Here is a 23630-nt window from a genome sequence, read left to right as displayed (position 1 = left end):
TGAGCATAGTGCTTGGCACAGGGTAGCTGGATGCTCAAATTGTAGAAACTGATTTTCCCAGTTAGATTGCTGTTTCCTGGAGGTTTGGGATCATGTCTTACACCTTTCTTGTTGGTCAGGAATCCTTCTCCAATCCCTTCATTTTTCACCCTGTTCTCCCCTCACTCTCTGCCCCCAGTCCCATCACTAAAAGCAGTATTTGTTCATTTATTGTTTATTGTGCTTAACCAACATTTGGGGTCCTCTTGGTTCTGTCCCAGGAGATATTTGGCTATCGGACTCAAGGCTGCCGGCAAACCCTCTGCATTGTGGGATCCGTCTTTTCACTTGGAATCCTCTCTTTGGTGTTTTACTGGAGACCAGCTTGGCACGTTTGGGCACATTGTGTTCCATGCTCCTTGCAAGAAGCAGATGTCGTGTTGCTGAGAACAACAGTAAGTGTGCACCTGGTTTTGTAGTTGGTGGCCCTTTTCCTGGACCTTGTGTTATGGGATGGCCAGGGGAGATGTGCACAAGGCAGGTGGCCTATGGGGGCTCCAGTCTTGGGTCCCATCACAGCTTTGCATCTATCAAGAATTCAATAATTTGTATGATGGGATTTGATTAAGAAGACCTATGTCACAGGGTATTCCTTTTAGAATTGTGAGTTTTGTGAATGTTAGAACAAGGAATAACCACGTTAATAGCTGAGAATAACAGGTAGCGTGAAGTGAAGTTAGGCTACAGGCTACAAAATTCACACCAATGCTTCCCCCAAATTCTGATGTATCCTTGCCTATTTCTCCCACTAGAGTGACTCTGGAGGAAAGGAGGGGGACCTGGGGAGGATCCCTTTGAAGAGCATGCTGTCTTCCCTTGCTGATTTGAGAGAGCCACAGTTACTGATGGGAGTGTGTTGCCTTCCACAAATATGCTAGGGTAAAAAATGCAGTTATCTTGTCCCTGAGGTCATTGTCTCTCTTTGCTAATACAAGGCCCTGGCCTTAAGTGAGTTTTTCTACATTTGTTCTTGTAGCAGTTCCTCATAGCACTCACAGCACTCAGTCAATGTGTGTCATTCTTGCAGGATTGTTAGCTCCACTAGAGATGTGACCATTTCTGACTTAATTGCTGCAGCCCCAGTTCCAGTATGGGGTAGGGATTCCATTAATATGTGCTGGTTGACCTGCTGAAATGCATATTCCTACTGAAGAGAGTGAAAGGAACATCTCATGGTGGACTCCCTTCCGGCTGAATTTTACTGATGGTTTCTGACAATCCATCAGCCCAAATGACACGGGATGACAGCCACATTTTAGATAAATCGACCTGTTTGGGGAGTTTAGCTTCTTTTCATATATAGCAATCTCCCTAGATAAACACTCTATTTAATATAATAAGAGGGGAGGATAGCAGAAAGCCTTTTACCCAGCCAAAAAAAAAAAAAAAAAGAAATCTACTTTTCAATCTGAAATCTAGCAGAGCTGGGCTAAACTTCAGTGAAATTGGGAACTGGATGAAGCTTGTCTTTGTTTACTTGTTCCATTGAGTCAGCTCCCCCCTTGGTTCTGGATCCTGCTCCCTTGGAGAACTGCCTGCTCTGTATCCCTGTTGAGCTGACATGTGAATCATGATACAGGTGATAGCCGAGTTGCCTCCTCCCAAGTTCAACTATAATTTAGAGATTTTTGGAGAATGAACTTCAAGACTTTAAGAAAGCGAGAGAATAACAGCAAGTCCTATTGATGATGCTGGGCTGGAGCTGTACTCGGTTGATGCCTCAAATGATACTTCATGAAGGCCACAGATGTGCATGCGCACAAGAGAAGAGTGCCCAGCACTCACCAAGGAAGACTTCCTCATCTGATGGGTGGGGAAATAGGGCTGGGGAGGTGATACAGTTTACCTGAGCTCATATGTGAGTGAGGGACCTAACCAGGATGAAGTTCCCTGTGTTCTGGCTCCTGGTCCAGGGGTGTTCCCATTGAACTGCAATTAGACCAGTGGTTCTCAAACATCAGCTGACGTCAGAATAATCTAGGGGGCCTATTAACACAGATTGCTGGGCCCCATCATCAGAGTTTCCAATTCACTAAATTGGGATTGGAGCCCAAGAATTTGCATTTTTAACAGGTTCTCAGATGATTCTAAAGCCTCTAGTAAGGGATCACACTTTGAGAAAAACTGCAATAAATAGTCATCACTCACATTTATGAGCTCACTTTTTCACTTGGTCCTTGGGAGAGGAATAAAGGCCTGGATCCTTGCTTTATGGCTCAGCCAATATATAGTTCTATAGCATCAAGAGGCATGATCCAGATTTAGCAAAGTGTTGTACATGGTCCTCCCATACTCAACCTGAGTGACTTGCTGGAACAGGGGTAGAGAGAAGTTTGTTTTCTGGGGCTCAGAGTGGAGACATAAGACTTTATGGAAAACTCCATCTTTGGCATCATTTCATAGATCAATCCCTCTATGTGAAGTTAAGGACTTACAACATTCTTATTTTCTAGCATGAAAGCAATTTAATTCTACCCTGGTGGTACCTGTACTTCCACCTGCCCTCAACTAGTTCTCAGAGGGCAATGCTTTTGCTGCAGCAGAAACAAAACCTCAGAAACAGAAAAGCTTTCTTCCTTTCTGAGAACATCACCAGACTCTTCAGTTGTGAGGATGTCTATGTGGCTGAGCTGTGCTTGCTGAGATTGCTGGCAGAGTTGAGGAACAGGCAGGAACAAGAGGAAATAGGCAAGGAAATGGAAAGGAAAGGGAGGAAAAGAAAAGAAATGGAGAGGGAAACAGGCAAAAGGAAAATGAAGAGGGAGAAAAGAGAAAGAAAAAGCTACTAAAAGTAAAAAATTTAAAAAGTGTCAACAGACAGGGAGATGGTACATTTTGGGATTTGGTATTACCACCCAGCTGCTGCAGGAAGTGCCCTGGGCTCTTCCAAGCTGGGGTGGTGGGGGACCAAGGGCCTTGGCCATGCTCCCCCAACATGAGTAACCAGCCCAGTGATGCCCACTGAGCCTCCACAGGAAGAACCCTGGGCTTTCCCAATCCAGGGTGGTGGGGGGCTAAGGGCCTTGGCCACGCCCCTCCCACACCTGCAGCCAGCCCAGTGATGCCCACTGAGCTGCTGCAGGAAGCTCCCTGGGCTCTCCTGAGCTGGGGCAGTGTAGGGCCTCAGGCCTTGGTCACACCACCCCCAACATGAGCAACCAGCCTAGTGATGACCACCAAGCCACTGCAGGAAGTGCCCTGGGCTCTCCCAAGCCAGGGCAATGGGGGACAAAGGGCCTCAGCCATTCCCCTCCCATACCTGCAGCCAGCCCAGTGACGACCACTGAGCTGCCAGAGGAAGTGCCCCAGGATCTCCTGAGCCAGGGTGGTGGGGGGCTGAGGGCCTTGGTCACACCCCCCAACATGAGTAAACAGCCCAGCAACAACCACAGAGCCACCACAGTAAGTGCCCCAGGCTCTTCCAAGCCAGGGTAGTGGGGGACCTTGGGCCTTGGCCACACCCCCCGCACACCTGCAGCCAGCCCAGTGACAACAACTGAGCGGCAGCAAGAAGGGCCCTGGGTGCCTGAGCTGGGAAGGTGGGAGGCAAGGGCATTTGCCACAACCCCTTGACATCTGCACCCAGCCTGGCAATGACCAAGTCACCGCTGGAAGACCCCCACTCTCCCCTGTGGTATTGTGGGGGGTGCCACAGGCCTCAATCCCATCCCTCCTCCTTTCTCCTTCTTCCATCACATTTCCTTCCCCTTTCCCCTCTCCCCTTCTTTCCCATCTGCTCTGCAATAATGCAACAACATCATAGAATGTAAAAAAATAATGTTAGTAATAAAAAGGTTTTGGCTTCTAATGCTAGGACCTTAGATTTGTTACCTAACTTTTCAGGATTTTGATTTCTCCACTCGTAAAATGGGGGTAGTAAAGTATTTGTTCTTTCTTGGGCTGGTGTGAGAATAAGTGAGATTATGGGATCTTCAAAAAGTTCATGGCAAGATTATATTGTCTTTTAATTCCATTTTCTACAAACTTTTTGAAGTACCTTCATATGTAAAAGCCATTTGCAAACTGTAAAATATATTATTGAGAACACTTTTGAGTGTGTGTGTGTGTTGCTCAAGAAGCTCCAAGAGTTCCCTACACAAAAGAGCTTGTTGTGCACGAGGCACACCTGTGTCAAATGGCCATGCTTATCTGAATGTGTGCCCTTCCCATCTTACTCAGGAGGCTTGGCATCCCTATCAGGACAGCAGACATGGGGGAAGGTGTCCTGTGATGGGGAATCCTCAGTGCTCATCCCTGCTCAGCCAGGTGATCTCTCCCAGCTGCATGTGGTCAGCTTTGCGGTTGGACATCTACTGCAAAGACTCAAAGAAACATTGGGCCTCCCAGAGCTGCATGGCGTCATCTTGCCTCTTTTTTTGCATCTTTGGAAGTCTGTTAAGCTCCTTCCACATTTCACTGCCCTTCCACAACTAATCAGAGCAGTCTACACCAGCTTCAATCTTGCCTTTTTCAGCTTGATTTCAATTTTAATTTTTAATTACCTGCTCTTGTGTGTCATTTTAGATGGATTTGCTGTGCCAGAGACTCTCGAAATAAATGAGGTTCTAAATTAGACTACGTAATTAGACAAGAACTCAATTATTTCAAACATTCATACTATCTGAGACTTAGATAAAAATAAGCTTCGGGCACTGATAGTTTAAAAGTCTGCTGCTAAGTTATGTGTATTAGAACGACACCTTAAAATTTTTGGTTTGAATTATATTACAATAGCTGGACAGTAGCGACTTCCCGTTAAGGAGGACTGGATGACTCCTACTTAGTAATGTGTTGTATATCAGTTCTTCATGTTATTAAAATATCAGTACTTGGTATTTATCATCAGTCTCATATTGGGAAGATTACAGATCATTATCACAGATACTGATTAGGTAGTCATTTTCTTAAAATTAAAAAAAATGCCATGATGAACTGACTGAAAGTCTTCAGTACAGTTTATTTTCAGTTCCCCTTCGCTTATTAAGCCACTCTAAGAGTGAGATTTCTCCAAAAGATAACAGTAATTACATTTTTATTTTATAATTTTAAAAGGGGCATTTTACTCATTATTCATCTACTTCTGAATTTTAACCAATGTCTGTGGCAATGCCACATTTCTATACAAATGACATAATTTACATTCATTGGTGTTTTGAATTCAGATGCTCCTGATGATTCCCTAGTTTCCATCTTTATTATAATTACAGACACACTTTTTCCTTCACTGTTATTGTATGTCACTTGTTAAAGACCCATGCTGTGCAGAGGAGAACTTCATGATGATTTGTTATGAGGCTCGACTCAAGGCCCTTTATTTTTATGTCTAGCATTTTCTCTTTGGTTTCAATTAAAGATGTCAGGGATAGGGGTTTAGTTCAAAACTTAAAAAGTCCGCAGATCAGCCATGCAATGGTAGACCTAAAGTCTGCCACCAGGATCCTCACCAGCCAGCGGCACTTGTGTTTACTGGGTCTCTCGCCTCCTCTCTTCCCCGCTCCCTCCCTCACAGCCCAGGCTCCCCACACCAACAACGTTTTCTACAGGAAACAGTCACTTCGCTTTGTCCATACTTTTACCCATAAAGTTTCTTCTGATATTCCTTCTCCCCTCCATTTATTATTCAGTCACTTATTCATTTATTCAGTAACTTTTTCCTAAAAGGAGTAGATAGAATGTTTTATTAACTGTAGCTATTTTTTATTTTTGAAATTTTTAATTGGCATAATAATTATTCATATTTATGGGGTACAATGTGATGTTTGATACATGTATACATTGTGTAATGATCAAGTCAAGGTAATCAATATAACCATCACCTCAAACATTTATCATTTCTTCATGGTAGGAACATTTGAAATCCTCTTTCCTAGCTCCTTTGAGACGTACAATATCGTATTATTAGCTATGGTCACATTGGAAAACTTATTCTTCCTTTCTAATTGTAATTTCGTGTCTGTTGAACAACCTTTCCCCATCTCTTCCTTTGCTTTACTCTCCCCAGACTCGAGTAACCACTGTTCTACTCACTACTTCTACGGGATCAACTTTTTTAGATTCCGTATATGAGTGACAACATGCACTATTTGTCTCTCTGTGCCTGGCTTATTTTACTTAACAGAATGTTCTTCAGGCTCATCCATGTTGTCACAAATGACAGGATTTGGGTTTTTTTTTTTTTTTTATGTCTGAATAGTATTCCATTGTATATACATACCACATTTTCTTTATCCCTCCATACATTGTTGCACGCTTAGGTTGATTCTACATCCTGGCTATTGTGAATGGTGCTGCCATAAACAGGGGAGTGCAGATATCTCTTTGACATGCCGATTTCATTTCTTTTGGATATATACCCAGTAGTGGGATTGCTGGATTGTATGGTGCTTCTATCTTCAATTTTTTGGGGAACCTCTATACTGTTTTCCAGAATGATTATACTAATCTACATTCCCGCCAAACAGTATGTAAGGGCTCCTTTTCACCATATCCTAGCCAACACTTGTTATCTTTTATCTTTTTGATACTGGCCATTCTAAAAAGGTATGAGGTGATGTCTCATTGTGGTTTTGATTTGCATTTCCATGATAATTAGTGGTGAGCATTTTCTCATGTACCTGTTGGCTATTTGTATGTCTTCTTTTGAGAAATGTCTATTAAAGTCCTTTGCCCATTTTTTAATCAGTTTATTTGTTTTTTTGCTGTATTGTTGTCATTCAGTAAGTATTTACCAAGCAACAATATGTATCAGATATTACTATAGGGACTGGGAATATAGCTATAAACAAAAGATGGAATTCCCTGTTTTCACCGTGACATTCTAGTGAAGAGTCAACACATACGTATCCTCTCTGTCTCGTAAATGTAGATAGCAAGTGTTCTATCTCCACTTATTAAAACCTCCTCATTCCTCAACTGAATATCACCTTCTCTGTTGTCTTTGTGGATTCATTATCTGTCCCAATTCTGAAGAGAGTTAATTCCCTGTCCTGCATTCTCTTTTAGTTCTGTGTTTTTATTTCTGATTGCTGTAGTGCTTTTTGCAGTCTGCCTTGTATTCAAATGCAATTCACTTTACAGTTTACAAAACAACATGCTATCGATTATTTCATTTAATTCTCATAACAACCCTGGAAAATGGGCATTATCATCTCCATTTTATAGATGAGTGTACAGAGAGAAAAAGTGACTTTACAACCTAGTAAATGTCAGAGCCAGGATCTCCCTCCCTCTGTCCCTCCTTCCTTCATAACTTTGATGAGCACAGGTTGTATACCAGCCACAGTGCTAGCTCACAGGCAGGTGTCTGTGGGGTATGTTGGGGGTGCGGGGGGCTGGAGGAGGATATAATGATTAAAGAAACCAGGGCTCATGGAGTTCATCAGATCATTACACAAATAAATGTAAAAATCCAACTATTAAAAGTGCTACTTAGAAAAGGTTCATAGTTATGGCCAGATGATATAATAGAGATCTGACTAAATCAAGAAAGTCAGGAAAGGCCTCCCTGAGCTCCAAAGGAGAAGAGTTAAGAGGTGATGGTGACTGGTAGAATGGACAGAAGGAGAGTGGTCCAGGTGGAAGGAGTTGTGTGGGCATAGGACTTGAATCCAAGTCTCCTGACTCTCTAAGTCCTCAGTTTTTTCCTCATTATGCTACATTCATTTTTATAGCTTTCTCCTCTATTAGATTATTAGCTTTTTGAAGACAGTGATCATGGCTTCCTTTTCCTCCCCCAGAGTACCTAGCACACAGTCACAGCAGGTGTAACAATATTTATTTAATGTAATTAAATAAGTTGAATTGAATTGAATCTGTAATAAATGGTCACGTGGTTCCTACCAACTCTTTATCACAAGGATACGAAAGTGAAATGCCATGGTTGAGAAGGTAAGAGAATGTAACATCATGTTTCTTTCAGGTACACGTTCCCTCTTCTGAATCTCATCTCCACTCCTCATTTCAACCTGGGATTTCATCAGACATCCAGCCAGAGACCCCTGAGATTCTGTGAGCTGGCCTCAGAGAAATGATTCTGTGTGAAGACAAATAGTTTTGAGGCCATTATCCTTTATAACACAGGGTCATTTACACTGTGATTGAATCGTTTGCAAAGTATTTACATACGTATTGTCTCATGTGGTCCTTACCAGTAGAGAGTCTTTTCCCCCCATTTTACAGATGGAGGCACAGTGAAGCTAAATGAAATGCTCAGGGTCTCATAGCTGTAAGCACTAGAAGTAAAACTTCTGCTGAGAGTTGGAACTAAAGGTATTGTACTCTCTGTCCAGTGACCAGACTCTACAGAGAAAGTATTGTGAAGTGGTTTAAGAGTAAACTCTGGAGACTGAGTGCCTGGATTTGATTTCCAGTGCTGCTCTTGGCCTACCTTGGGCAATGTATTTGTCTGCTAGGGCTGTCCTAATAGAATACCACAGACTGGGTGGCTTAAACAACAGAAATTTTTTGTTTCACAGATCTGGAAGCTGGAAGTCCAAGATCTAGGTGCCAGCAGGGTTGGTTCTGGCAAGGCCTCTCTCCTTGGCTTGCAGACGGCCACCTCTCACCGTGTCCTCACAGGACCTTTCCTCTGTGCTCTTGCACTCCTGGTGTCTCTTCTTCATCTTATATGAACATCAGTCCTATTGGATTAGTGCACCACCCTTATGACCTCACTTAACCTCAATTACCTCTTTAAAGGCCTTATCTCCAAATATATTGGAGGTTATGGCTTCAATGTATGAATTTTGTGGGGACACAATTCAGTCTGTAACAGGCAAGTTACTTAACCTGTCTCTGCCTTCATTTCCTCTTCTAAGTGGGGCTTATAGTAGTACCTACTGCTTGTAAGGACTAAATGAGGTGATTTGTGTAAAGTGCTGAGATGGAAACTATACATGGCATGTAGGCATTCCGTGGGCGCTGGTTAATTCTTTTACTACATGCTGCATCTCCAGATGTTTCAGACAATGAACCAGCTAATCCATTGCTCCCTCTCCCTTCAGAAAACAACTACAAAAACAAACAAGCCAAAAAAACCAATTTCTCCAACAATGTATGCTAAGTTGTTCTGGATTTTCTTTTTTTGCATACAAACATAAACATAGCCTTTGTTTTGTCATATAATTTCATTGCTTTGCCCTTGCCCCCTTTGTTGGTCAACATGTCCCAGGAGTACTGAATATTTAGTGTGAGATTTCTCTAAAGCTTAAAATTTTCTCTATACATCTTATAAGTAAATCCTACATTCTAGCCAATGTCAACTTTTCCAGCTAAGCAACATTGAGAATATGAGGTCAGGGTGTTAAAAAGAACAATGGGTCTGGCCAAGAGGAAGAAAGAGAAAGAAAATAAAAATGATACATATAAAAAGAATAGTATTTTGCCAAAGTTATGGGTCTGTAAAGGTAGTGCAGTATTTTAGAAAAGCCTGAAAAGTTTAAATTATTATTACTTTATCCATAATTCTCTAAGTACTTCACATTAACTAGAATTCAAACTCCTAGCAATGCAATGTATCCATCTCCAAGTGAAAAGTGCTCATTTTCTTTCTCTTTGGAACTTCACAATGGGGTCTTTCAAAGGCAAACTCAGAAGTACATTTTTGTGTGTGTGCATTTTTCTGTGAACTCTTACAGAAGAGAAGTCACAGCATTGGCCTGAACTTGAAGTGACCATTACACTGCTTTTAAATTTCAAGGAATGAAGTGCTTATAGCAAAAGGTTTGAGTAAGATAAGCAAGATAATTCATTTTGTTCAAATATAAAAGTTAGTTTGACATTTCCAGGTCCAGAAAGTACAAGGCCACAGGAAATTTAAAAATGTCCAAGTTTCTTTCTCTATTTTTCTGTTCAGGTCAAACATAGGTCCTCAGTGTTCATTGAAACTTTCAAATGCACTCTTGAATTATTTTAAAACCTACCCTTTTAGACTTCAAGGGCTGATCTCGTTAATTCTTTTCATAAAGAGGAGGTAAAGCCTGCTCAATGAGACTTGAAGTGTAAAAAGTCCAGATTTCCCAGGCAAACAGTTTGGATTATTTGCATTACAAGCCAATTATTTAAAATGGTAGCTCATTTGGTGCATTTAAGTATTTTACAGATCATTAACTGCTTGGAAGAGAACTGGGAAACAAACTAAAGTAGGAGAAGCCATTTCCAGGTAAAGATGCTGCTTCTCCAGAAAGAAAAAATAGAGGGAGTCTCAGAGATTCTAAATTTTCCTTAAAGGGAAAATAAGCTTCTGTTTACAGAAAGATCTCAGGAACAACACGCTGTGGAAAACATGGCACAGAGCCATATGCCAGCTAGCACTTGTTACATCACTGCTGTAAGCCAGACCTGGACCAGGTACACTATGTGTTATTTCATTTGACCCTTCAAACACCTGTGAAATGTGGTATTATTATCCCCATTTGTCAAAAAACGAAAATTGGGTTCAGAGAGTTGCAAGACAGTTTGGAACTGAGATGTGAACTCAGGTCTCAAGCCTGTACTCACCATATTGGACATCACCAATCGGAAACTGAAGGAAGTTAACGCTATTGCCTGAAGTGACCAGTCCACATTGTCGTACTTTCCCTCCATTTCTTTGCTTTTTTTTCCATCTTAAAATATTGGGTAATTTGACAGAGTCCTCAACAGGGTAGTAGACAAGAGAGAAATCAGTGTCACTACCCTGCTCTAAAGAAAAAATAGTCATCTAACTGTCATATCTTGCCTGTAGAATTCTACTTTGTGTTATACAGTTATGAGTTATTGGGCTTGGGGGTAAAAGAAGCTTAAAGACAAATATATCCAAGCACCTTCAATTCAGTGATGCTACAGGCTATACTAGATGTAGGCATATAGGTGGATTTCCATTTTTAAAACTCAGGACCGAGGTCCGCAGTTGGTGCATTGGATTAACACTGGCCTTTGACAAGCTGAGAGTTTCAAAGGTCCACTTCCCTTTTCTATTTTTAGGAATGACAGTCTGGAGGTCTGTTTGCAGTCACATAGGGCTGGAGGGTGACAGCTTGATTTTGAGAATCAGATTCTTTGCTGCCAAGAGAGCAGCAATGGTGAGAAACTGGATGTTATTGGCTGGTTACATGGTGCAGAATTCAAATTGATTTTTACACGCAAGCCACAGACACCGTAGGATAACTTGTTGAAATAAAGAGGAAGGAACTTCTTTTTTGGAAGTCCCAGTTCAGGCTGAATATAAAAATGGTAGTTCAATCAAATTTTACTTTTTAGCAAAATATAGACTAGAGCAGAGGGTAAGAGGGGACTCTGGAGGGGGCAAGTGAAAAGTGTGGGCTGTTAAATCCCTGCTCTGATAGTTACCAACTGTATCTTTGTTTCCTCACCTATGAAATGGGAGGTTAATTAACAGTAACTGCCTTGGAGGGTTTTTGAGCATTAAATGAAGTAATACATATGTAGCACTATGTACCTAGAACATAGTAAATGCTAAATAAATGTTAACTATTTTATTGTTGTTATTATTAGAAACTCATAGCTCTTATGATAACAAAGCCCCTTTGATTAGGTCAAAAGCAAAGCTATATAACACTGAACTATGTCAAAGTGTGTTCTAGAGAGTTGGTTGTCTATACTCTACCCTACCTAGCACATGTCCACTACTTCAGTGGCTCAGTCACTAGAAATTTAGCCATTTTCCTTCTTTCTTAGGCTCTGAAGGTAACTCCATACAAATTTGATTTGATTTTAGTCATCTTTTATCGCTCTGTAGGGTATAGCCAATTTTGCTGTTTTTTGTTTTGTCTTATTTATTTATTATTTTTTAATTGACACATTGATTTTATATATTTATGGTGTACAGAGTTATATTTTAATACATGTATACAATGTGTGATGATCAAATCAGGGTAATTGGCATATTCATCACTGCAAAAATTTGTCATTTCTTTGTGATAAGAGCATTTGAGCTCCTCTCTTCTAGCCATTTGAGAACATACATTAAGTTATTATTAATTATAGATGCCTAGCACAACTGTAGACCACTACAACTTATTTTTCCTATCTAGCTGTAATAGCGTATCCATTAACCAACCTCTCCCCACTCTGCCTCTCTCCTCCCCTTCCCAGCCTCTAGTAATCACAATTCTATTTTCTACTTCTATAAGCTCAACTTTTTTTAGATCTATCATGTGGGTGAGAACATGCAGTATTTATCTCTCTGCAGTTATTTCACTTAACATATTGTCTTTCAGGTTCATTCATCTTGCTGCAAATGATGTTTTTTTTCATGGCTGAGTAGTAATCCTTTGTGTATACATACCACATTTTCTTTATCTGTTTATCCGTCAGTGGATACCTAGGTTGATTCCATATCTTGGGTATTGTGAAGATGCCACAATAAATATGAGGGTGCAGATATCTCTTTGGTATACTAATTTCCTTTCCTTTGAATAAATACCCAGCAGTGGGGTTGCTAGACCATATGGTAGTTCTATTTTTAATTTTTTGAGGAACCTCCATGCTGTTTTCCATAATGGCTGTACCAATTTACATTCCCACCCACAGTGTATAAGAGTTTCCATTTTCTACACAACCTCTCCAGCATTTGTCATTTTTCATCTTTTTGGTAATAGCCATTCTAACTAGGATGAGATGGTATGTCATTGTGATTTTTGATTTGAATTTCCCTGATGATTAATGATGTTGAACATTTTTTAGTGTTCTGTTGGCCATTTTTATGCCTTCTTTTGAAAAATATCTATTCAGGGCATTTACCCATCTTTTAATTGGATTATTTGTTTTTTTGCTGTTGAGTTGTTTAAGTTCCTTGTATATTCTCTATATTAATACCTTCCTGGATGGATAATTTGCAAATATTTTCTCCCATTCTGCTAGTTACCTCTTTGCTCTGCTGATTGTTTTCTTTGATGTGCAGAAGCTTTTTAGTTTGATATAATCCCATCTGTCTATCTTTGCTTTTGTTGCCTATGCTTTAGAAGTCCTCACCATAAAATTTTTGCACAGACTCATGTCTTGGAGTATTTCCTCTATGTTTTCTTCTAGTGGTTTTATTATAGTTTCAGTTCCTTCATTTAAGTCTTTAATCCATTTTTAGTTGATTTTTGTATATGATGAGAGATAGTGGTCTAGTTTCTTTTTCTGCATATGGATATCCAGCTTTCCCAGGACAATTTATTGAAGAGGCCATCCTTTCCCCAATGTATATTTGTGGCACCTTTTCACTGGTTTTTAAAATTAATTTATTAACTTTAAAATTTTTAGTAAGGTTGTTTCCTCCTCCCCTCTCTTCCCCTTTTATCCCCTCCCCTGTTTTTTCACTTTGCTCCCCCTCATCTCTCTATTGTGCTCCCCCCCACCTTCAGTCTCTATTATCTCTATCTCTATATCTTACTCTCTCTCAAAATCTGTGTTTGGCCTGGCTGGAACACAGACGTGCATCAGACACTGTTCCTACCCACAGTCCAAGAGGAGTGATAAAGTGGGTTGCAAAGGGTAGAATGTGGTAGGAATCTTAAGTAACACTTGTATTAAAAACACATTTTATAAAACAGAATGTTTTATCTTACATTTATATATGTGCAGACATCAAATTGTTCCCAGGCTTGACTTCCTTTGTCATTCTTCTTTGCTCCTGAGGTTTATCAGACATTCAAGTGGGTTTTCTGTTCAGCATTTACACATTCGGATAATAAATAACTACTGTTATTATCACAGTAGTCTCTAAGGGACCATTGTGGAATCTGTTATCTATCCAGTGCTGCTCCCTCTAGTTTTATTCTGTGCACAAGTCATCAGTGAACTGCAAAGGGAAGCAATTTCAATTAGGGTCATGCAATAAGGTAACTTCTTCAATCCTACCCATTGTTGACGTCTTGACAGTTACTTTTGGGCTTGTTCAGTCCATGCATTCAGTCTTTTTCATCCATTTATCAGACTCTGAGACCTGTTTTGAGACCTTCCCACACAAATGGGGAGATGAGGAACAATACAACATCACCCTACCTTCAAGATAGCCAAGAAGAACTAAGAGAATACTGGTAGAACATGATTAGGAGCACAAGATAGGAACAGTTAAAATCTTTTGGAGTTAGCATAGTGACACGGTTTTTGTTTTGTTTTGTTTTGTTTTTTTGTGTTTTTTCATGGTGGGAAAGTATCAAAGGGGCTTTTCTGGAAGCAGTGGAATTTGAGTGAAGCCTCAAATTAAGTTAAATTAAATTAAAATTAAATTAAGATGGGTATGGTTCAATTGACTTGGTTTCCTCACCTTCAGAGATCCACAGATACCTTTGGAATGTTTCTTTTTGTTTTTTTCCCTGTGAAATTTTGCAACTGGCTGTAGCCCCAGAGACTGGAACTAGCTCTTATCTGAGAATATCCTTCTGGACTCTCCAGCTTTGTTATATGTGTCAGTGCCTCATATTCATATCCAGATTCCTTCATAAATGATGACAAGCCTGTCCTCTCAAGGTTCTATATGTACCATCTTTCAAAGGCATATAATTCTGCCTAGAATGTTCACTAACCCCATGAACTTGAAGAATTACATTAAGATGATATTTTTTCAGATTGGATTTTAGCTTAATGACCTCTTAATTTCACGGGAGTTTTGGTGTCTATTTCTTCAGGATGAATTCCAAACTTACTCTTGGAAAAAGGTAACGTGGATCTACCTGTCAGCATCAAACAGCACATTTAGTCTCACCCCCGACCACCCTCTCATTACAGATGAGGATTATATCATAAATAGAGCCATAAGAAAGCCAGACCTAAAGGTAAGTGAATTTATGGCTACTTCTGATGCCAGAGAAACTTACTTGTTTGCTCCTTCAAATATGTCTACATTTAGGTCCTCCATTGTGCCAGTCTTCAACTGACAGTGTAGAATGTCAAGAACATGAATTTTGGAGCCAGACAGAGCTCAGTTCAAATCTCAGCTTCATCCTTCTAAAAAGTACAGCCTTGGATCAATTACTTAACTCTATTGAGCCTTAGTTTTCTTATCTATAAAATTAATTGATGAAATTAAGCAAATTAAGGAATAAAAAAATCAATATAGTGCCAGAGACATTGTAGATGCTCAATATATATTAGCTCTTAATAGGATCATGACCTGTATTATAATCTGTGTAAGAGGGGTAACCTCACAGTAAAGGTAATCACCCAGGAATATCCCAAGGAGTTTGCTTGTGTCTGCAAAATGATCTTACTTTGAACTCTTTATTCAAATGAATTTTGGTTACTCCCTCTTCACCATATTAAATTAGTCCTGCTTGGATTATGACTAATTAACATTCATATTAAAAACATATTTTATAAGACAGAATGTTTTCTTTCATCTATATATGTGTAGACAGCTGTTTAAATAATTTTTATGAACTCAAGGTCATTTTAAAAAAAATAATAAAAGTCAATTGATAAGCAGTTTCTCTATTGTCAGTTGTTTTCACCCAGCTGTCTAAACTGCCAAAATAAACAAAAACAAAAGAGGTCAAGCACCTCCAACTAACAGATTGCATAATCTGCTAGGCGGCCATTCACCTGAAGTAGGCTTCCCAGACCAGCCTTATACAGATGGCCTCAGAGTTTTATTGCCTTGAAATTCTAGCATCTTTAATTGCATCAAAGAAATTGGTGGACAGACAAATGAAGAAATGCTCAAATAAACAAGGAGAACGTGAGGAAGGAGCAAAAGTTTGGGAATGGAAAGTTCGATAGGCAGACTTGGTACCTTAATTTACCAGTTTATAACATAGGGAATTTGGCTGTTACTGCTTCTCTGAGTCTTGAGTTTATTACTTATAAAATGAGAGTAAATAACCCATTCTCTGCCTGTTTCTCAGGGCTCTTGTGAACCTAAAATGAAAAGATGAATATTAAAGTGATTTGTGAATTGCAGTGAACTATATTCATAATAAGGGCCTAAACTAAGTCAGAGGAGACATCATGGGCTCTGCCATGATGGCACTGACAGCAATAACAATAGTAAGAACAATATCAAGATGACAAACATTTAGGGCCATTTATGAAGAGTTTGGAGACTGCAGCAAAGAACTATGTCAGGTTTGCAAATGCAGGCTAAGAGGAAACTCTAAGGACCATCTTGTAGGATTGCATGCAAAACTGAAACCCAGTGCTTAACCTGTTAAATAGGATGTCTTATAACATGTTCCAACAAGAAATGAAGAGCAGGAATCTTGATGAGAGGAAATCTTCCTGATTCCTGAGCAGAAAGCTGAAATTCACCCTATAGCAGATACATGATTTCCTAGTTACTGTTTTCTGGTCTGAAGTTTCAGTGAAATGGGTAAATAAACTCTACCCTTTGCAAATATTACTTATCATCCTCTTACCAGCTTCCAGAGGCTGCAGGGGTGATGAGGGAAACAGATCAAGACAGAGATGTTCCCTGTAGGGGGAATCTCAAAGATGCTTAAAAGATCTAGGATGGAGTCATCCTTCACACTCTGTGAAAATGGACTCAGAAATTGTCAGCAGATAATGGAATTTTCCATTTTCTGGCCTGAGATAAAATTTATCAGTAACCTCTTTTTTCCTCATTATTGTTGCCTTCATTTGTGGATGCATCGTGTCTATTATGTTTTATGAATTCTCAGTCTCAGTTTGTGGTTGCACAGCCTCTTTATACAGGTTCTCTGGGAAGGGGCCTCACATTCCACCATAGTTTGTCCTTTAAAATTTTTCTAACACAGATTTTCTAATTTATGAAATTAATAAAGTAGGAAACCCTCACTTTGCATAAAGTGAATCTTGAAGTTAAGGAATTTTTAGATTTTCTTCCATATTACAACCTTTGAAAGACTAAATTTTGGAACCAAATAGTCTGGAGTTCAAATTCCAGCCTTTCAAATTACTTAATCAAAATGAACTTCAGGTGCAAAGTGAGGATGAAAGTAATATCTGCCATGACACAAGATGATGAAAAAGACTAAAGATAATGTGTGAAAAGCCCTAAAATGTTCAATAAGTAGTAGTTGTGATTACACTTCTGCTCTATTTGCAAAATTGCAGGGAATACTGGAAAGGAAAGTAAGTTGTGAGGCAAGAAACTTGAGGTTCCAATGTGGGCCATGATGGCTTACATGCCCCCAAGGCTGGTCACTTCTAAAGACTATTTTCTCTCTCTAATTTCAGCTTATGAAGGAAGAATCACTCCCAGTGACAATTCACTCCAATTTCATACTGAAAAATCAATTGGAAATAAAACATATTTTTACATGAGTTATTTTGCAACCAACCTCATTGAAAAAAAATACATTCTGTAAAATTAAAAAAAAATAGCATTTAACACTCTTAGTAACAATTGAATATGAATGTGCGTGTGTGTGCGTGTGCCCATGTGCACACACACACACATACTTATTGAGTAATGTTAAGATTCATTTGAAGTAACTTAGGTGTTGGAGCTTAGGGATTTAAACTGTATTTCTAGTTGAATGTGATTTTACAAAACATTCTTTATTTAATAAAAAGGCACTGAGCACTTATGTACCAACTACATGGTTAGAATTTATCTTATGGATATACTGACTAAAATATTCATAGGTGTAGAATATATATAGAGAAGCTGAAGTTGAATTTAGACATAATCTAGCCAATTGCTTCAATTTATTCTTGGGGAGAATGAGGTGCAGGTAAATTTAGTTGAAGTTCTCAGGGACACAGGTAGCAGAGAGCTATAAAAGGACAGCTTGGACACTGTTCCTAAACTTTAGCTGTGCATTAGAATTACCTGGGAAAATTTAAAAATATTTATGCCCAGGATACACTGCAGACAAATTAAATCAGAATCTCTTGGGATTGGGATCCAGGCTGTCCAGATGATTTCAATGAGTAACCTGAGGTTATAACCGTTGCAGTCTCACTGTTTCCCTTTGTGCTTAGTTCAGTCACCAGCTCATGGAAATTGATTCACATACAAAGTTGCTTACAGAAAGTGGAAGCAAGAAGTCACAATTGTCATCAGTAGTAACCCTTTCTTTTCACTGCCAACACCCTCAGACTTTCACTTTCTGGAGCACATTTTCTTGCAATAACCTCTTCACTTTAGTATTAGTTGTCAGCCTAATCTTTTTCAGTTTCTCTTCCATAGGTTACTCCACAAGTCCGTTGCCTATGAGATAAAGTACCAAATAGCATTTACAGCTGCTCATAATCAAGTCTTAGCTTTTCTTTCCAGCTTCATTCTCCATTCTCAGTCAAACAGGCCCACCTGCTTGTCACCTCCCCTCAACTAACTTGTGCACAACCTCTTTGAGATGCCCTCTTCCCTTCTCATCTCAGCAAAATTCTTCCAACCCTTCACCACTGCAGCTCAGATGTCATTTCCTCCACAATGCCTTCTGTCACCTGCCCTCTCTATATTCATACAGTATTTCAAGACTATATTTTTTACTTTATTATATTTTTGTTTCTTTGACATGTATTTATTTGACTGTATTGTATAGTTTATTTTTTGGAATAGATTTTCTTTCCTTCTTAGGTTAGGAAGTGGTGCAATGCAGAGATTGAGTTTTATTCCTGTATTTATCCATATAGTAGGCCCATGATACATGTTGGTTGAATGATGAATTTTAATAAAAAATGTTATTTGTGTAGTAGGAAACAATAGGGTAACTTAAGAAAGGATAAAATCTTAAATAAGCGTTTTAGTGTTCTATCTTTGCATCTTCCACAAATACTTCTGTATCCACTGAGTTGCTGTGTATTCACCGATCCTAAAACTAAAGACTTCCTTAGTACTTTTCTTTTGCAGGTGAGATGCATAAAAGTGCAGAAAATAAGATATGTTTGGGACAACTTGGAAGGACGGTTCCAGAAAATTGGGTAAGTTGTTTTAGCAAGTACATCCAAAGAAGAAAAATTTTATCTCAAAAATATTGTTGCTAAATAAATCTTTCTCATTATTATTATTCATTATTATTATTGCAGCTCTTTGGAAGACTGGCTCAGTTCTGCCAAGATACATCTAAAATTTGGATCAGGTCTAACAAGAGAAGAACAAGAAATTAGGTATCATGTATATTGTTTTCTATACTAGTTCAAAAAGACTATTGTCAGTTAGCCAAATAGCTCAGTAAATAGTTAATTGATTAATATCAGAAAATGTTGTAATGCCCTAGTTAGCATTATTAAATTAAATGCTTTCACATAAATTATCTAATTTCATGGTCAGAGCAACGGGTGGGAGGTGGGGTGTAGAACAGACATAACCACCATCCCAATACAACAGATGAGAAATCTGCAGCTCAGAGAGGTTTAATAGTCTGAAAAAGGTCACACACATGAAAAGTGCTGTATGAACAGTGGAGTCCCACACTTCTGACAGTAGTTTAGTGCTCTTTGTAATCTACAGGATGCTTCTTAATACTATATTACTGTAATAATAAGGTTGAGTCTGTTTTGATTGTAATCAAGAAATGGATGTTACACCGTGATAACACACTTAAAAAACAATTATGGAGTATCAGAAGAATGTCATACAAGATGTGTAGCTCCACAATTCCGAAGGAGGTACTAGGAAGAGGAGCAAGGTTTAGAGAGGGCACTGGAATGTCAAGAGTTTGTGTGGCTTTGAGCAAATATCTTCTCTCGGGGCCTTAGTTTCCCAATCATAAAAAGGGAGAGGACTGTATAAAGGCCTTGTTGGTCCTAAGTTTCCATGATTCTTATACTTCTCCTGTCCCATTTCTAGTACTTTGAAGAGACCTAGACCTTTGCAGCATTAGCATAACCTGGGAGCCTAGAAGACCACACCTTGCTCCTACTGAATCAGGATCTTCATTTTAACATTATCTGCATGAACATTAAAGTTTGAAAAGCTCTGCTCTAATATATTTGGCCCAGCTATTTATGATCTGAGCATCTACGTAGAAGGCACAGGGAGAGTAGTTAGTGTTCTCAGTAGCAAAATAACTCATAATGTGCCATTCCTCTGCACAATCAAAGAAACACATCTCTCAGTCTTCAATTAAAGAGCTGTATAATTCTGTGTACAGAGCTATTTTGGGGAGCCCAGGATATTTCCACTCATGTTAAAACAATTTCTACAGCTTCCCAGAACTTCTGAGTAGGGGTAGAAAGTAAGTACAGTATTTTCTTATCAGCAAAATTATTCTCTCTTAATGGCCTCTCCACCCCACAGCCATGGAACCAGAGTTGGGGAGAGACAGAGTTGGGGACATGCTAATCCTGAAACTATTTGAATGAGACAATGGATAATATTAAATACCCAGATTATCATTCAGGAAAATTGTAGACCTTGGGGAGAGTCCAGTTCAATAGAAGCAATATGATCACATTTATTGTTTTTGCACCTAGGACCTTCCCCGTCCCCAGTTATTTTGAGAAGGATGGGGATATTGTATAACAAGGGAGACTTATACTGATCCCACAAGTGAGAAAGTAAATATGGAATAGACCTTTTTCTGAATGGGTGAGAAATGGGTTTCATGTTTTTATTAGCAAATGAGTGATCTGTGATCTCTCCCTATAGGAGATTAATATGCGGGCCTAATACTATCAATGTTGAAATCACACCAATTTGGAAACTGCTCGTCAAAGAGGTAATTTCTCCAGTATTTTTTCTTGGTGTTGAATAAAAAAATAAAAAAATTTTGATCCAGTCAAACAATCAGAAGTGCTACTCGTTACTAAACAACTGTAACTTGAAAGGTATCTTAAAAGCATGCCAAGCGTGTTCTCTTCACATATCTCAAATATTCTTTTTCTTCAAGTCGCTCTTTTGAATGTTGCCTGATACAATATAGGGTGTGACACTCATGTGTCTACTTGTAATTTGATGACTGGATGAACATAGTATTATTTTCTTTCTTTCTTTTTTAATACTATGCTGCTTAGCCTGTTTCAACTTTGTGAAATTAAAATAATTTTTTTTTATCCTTTTCTTAGGCAACATATACAATTTCCTCAGCATCCAAAATTGTTTGAAGGAAAAACAACTATTTTCAGCCTTATTAGTTCTACTGATCTCAATGTATGTGTGGGAGGAAAAAAAGGACTTGGCCATCATTTACTATGCTGATTTTTCCTCTTGGACTCTATCACTGAGCTTACTTTTCATGTTACAGTGATTAAGACCAAGCCATAGCAGTTTAGCTGCACTCTGGGCCTTTTCCTGTGTTCCACCTCCACTTCTCTTTGCCTTAAAAAAAAAAAAAAAAAAGCTCACTAAACTCAAGGCACATTCTCAATATTTCCAACAAGCTTTCAAGCATAAAAGAAAGCAAAACAAACTGGTAGGAAAAGTTTCTGTGTGCTTCATCCCTAACCAGGGGCAAGGATTAACATTCGTGTCTTAGATGGAAACCAACTAGAGGGAATTTGAGGAAGGGATTATAAAGCAGGATTATAACTGTTGGAGTCAACATCTGCTCTCTCCCAACAGTGTTCTAGATGCTCCATTACAGCTGACCACGTTCAGCTCAGCTCTCTACTTATGAGAAAATGGTAGGCTTCAACTCATCCATTAATCCAAAGTTCTTTAATGACTTCAAATATGGCAGCTATATGTCACAGAGAACAATAGAGCAATATTTGAAACCTGATCTAATACTTCACCTTTCTGAAGACCAGTAAATGTAAAAGGAGATGATAACATCTATTCTTTGTCCAACTATTGTGATGATCAACATGATGATCCATGAGACACTGCTTTGTAAATTGTAAAGTGTAGCAGTGATTAAAAATAAGTGCTCTGAAATCAGACAGCTCTGTGACTCAATTTCTTCATCTTTGGAGATAAATAATAACTTCTGGTTAATAAGCTAATTATAGGAATTAAATGAGCAAATTCAGGTAAAGATGCTTAGTGCAGTGTCTGGCACATGGCAATTGCTGAATAAATATAACATTAAGAAAAATAAGAATATTGTGTGGGATGATTAATATCATGGAAATGATTATGAAAACAAACAAGTCAATGAATAGCTAAGTGTGAAGCCTAAGTATCTTGTCTTTCTGTTTTTATGTCTGCCCACAGGTTCTAAATCCATTTTACGTATTTCAGCTCTTCAGTGTCTGTCTGTGGTTTAGTGAAGACTATATGGAGTATGCTTTTGCCATCATAATCATGTCCATCATGTCCATAGCTTTGACAGTATATGACCTCAGAGAGGTGAGTTTTTTCCACTAATTCTATGGTCTCAGAAAGGGAGCAGTAGTGACTTACTGAAATTTCATTAGACAGGAGAATGAGGAAATAGTCATTGTCCACTCCATATTAAGTGAGAGCAAGTTTGTAAACATCTAGCACAAGAGCCAATGCTCAGCAAGTTCGCTCTCTCTCTTCCCTCACATTCCAATCCCTAACCTTTCAAGTTATTCCCCCCCCCCCTTTTTTTTTAGCTTACTCAAGGCTGATTAGCCACAAGAACATGCAAATTTGTATGAATTGTGAATAAGCAAAAAAATAAATGCAAAGAACACCGATGGGCCTTGAAGAGGGTGGAAGAGGGATGGAAGGTGGAGGACTCTCTGCTTAGTATGAATTCCTGTGCCCTTTATGTTTGGTTGATACTCATTTGTCAAGGCCCCAATTCAACTCTTGGCTTTCTTTGTGCCTACACTAGGGGATCTGGGTGCTGTTGGAAAAAAATCACGTGGAACAGATTAGTTGATCACACTATAAATTCATGAATGCCAGCCTCATCTGGGCAAGCTTTCTATGTATCTCCAATGAAGGTTCTCTCCCATTCTCTTAAAGTTAAGATTTCAAATCATCTCTCTCTTAGGGTTTCTGAGATGCCCAACTTCCCATATTTCACTTTTCCTATAATTTAGCAGATGATCTCAGCACTTATTTCACAAAGAAGATGGAAACCATAAGATAGGAAGTTTTTGCTCAACTCCCTGCTCTCCAGCTGCCAAATGACCCATCTCTCCAGCCCCCTCCTGTCCTGTCCTCTCATCACAGTGGAAGAAGTGCTGTCTGCCTGTGCTTGAGACACCATCCTCTCCCACCTCCTTGGGGTGCTTATGCAGTCCCTACATGACTCCTTCTCTCTCCCTCTCCCCAAGAGTTTAACGTTCTCAACTTCTCCCAACTTAAAAACAAAACTCAAACCAATGGAACAATCCCTTCTCTTGACCATGTTTCTATCTTTGGCTAGTACTCGATCTCTCTCCTCCCTTCTCTAGCAAAACTTCTTGAGTCTTTATTCCCACTCTCATTACTTACTGTCTCCCTCTCTCTGTTCACTCATGCGGACCTGGCTTCCTCTCTTATGACTCCATTTAAACAACTCTAGTTGTTTAAGGTCACTGCTGTAATCCTAAAACCCATAGACAGTTTTAAAAACTTTTTAAAAATGTTGTTAATTTGCTAGTTTTTTCTTAATAGAAGGAGCAATATATGGGTATGATAAAAATAAATTTCATAGAAAAAGAATAGGGTGACTGAAAATTAAGGATCCCTCCCACTGGGGGAACTTTCCAGTGTTCAGATTCCCTTTCAAGAAGCATCTACTGGGACCAGATGTCATGTGTACTTTTAGCAATATTAAATGCGTATGCATTAATTTGTTTTACAGAATGGAAGTACACTATGTACACCATTCTCCACT

General features: G+C 39.0%; 1 protein-coding gene across 1 annotated transcript in view; it reads left to right on the top strand.

The window, feature by feature from the left end:
- The window catches only part of ATP13A4 (ATPase 13A4), a 167286-nt gene that overhangs the window by 74612 nt on the left and 69044 nt on the right, over nucleotides 1-23630 (top strand). Inside the window, exons 3-8 of the mRNA XM_063107150.1 lie at nucleotides 261-434; nucleotides 14655-14801; nucleotides 18803-18873; nucleotides 18979-19059; nucleotides 20543-20612; nucleotides 22049-22183. Of these exons, the coding sequence (XP_062963220.1) occupies nucleotides 261-434; nucleotides 14655-14801; nucleotides 18803-18873; nucleotides 18979-19059; nucleotides 20543-20612; nucleotides 22049-22183 (678 nt within the window). The remainder of the gene's footprint in view (nucleotides 1-260; nucleotides 435-14654; nucleotides 14802-18802; nucleotides 18874-18978; nucleotides 19060-20542; nucleotides 20613-22048; nucleotides 22184-23630) is intronic.

The sequence above is a fragment of the Cynocephalus volans genome, chromosome 1, assembly GCF_027409185.1.
Source record: "Cynocephalus volans isolate mCynVol1 chromosome 1, mCynVol1.pri, whole genome shotgun sequence".
In the NCBI taxonomy this organism is placed as follows: domain Eukaryota; kingdom Metazoa; phylum Chordata; class Mammalia; order Dermoptera; family Cynocephalidae; genus Cynocephalus; species Cynocephalus volans.
Note: the sequence above shows the minus strand (reverse complement) of the source record. Positions and strands in the feature narration are given on the sequence as shown.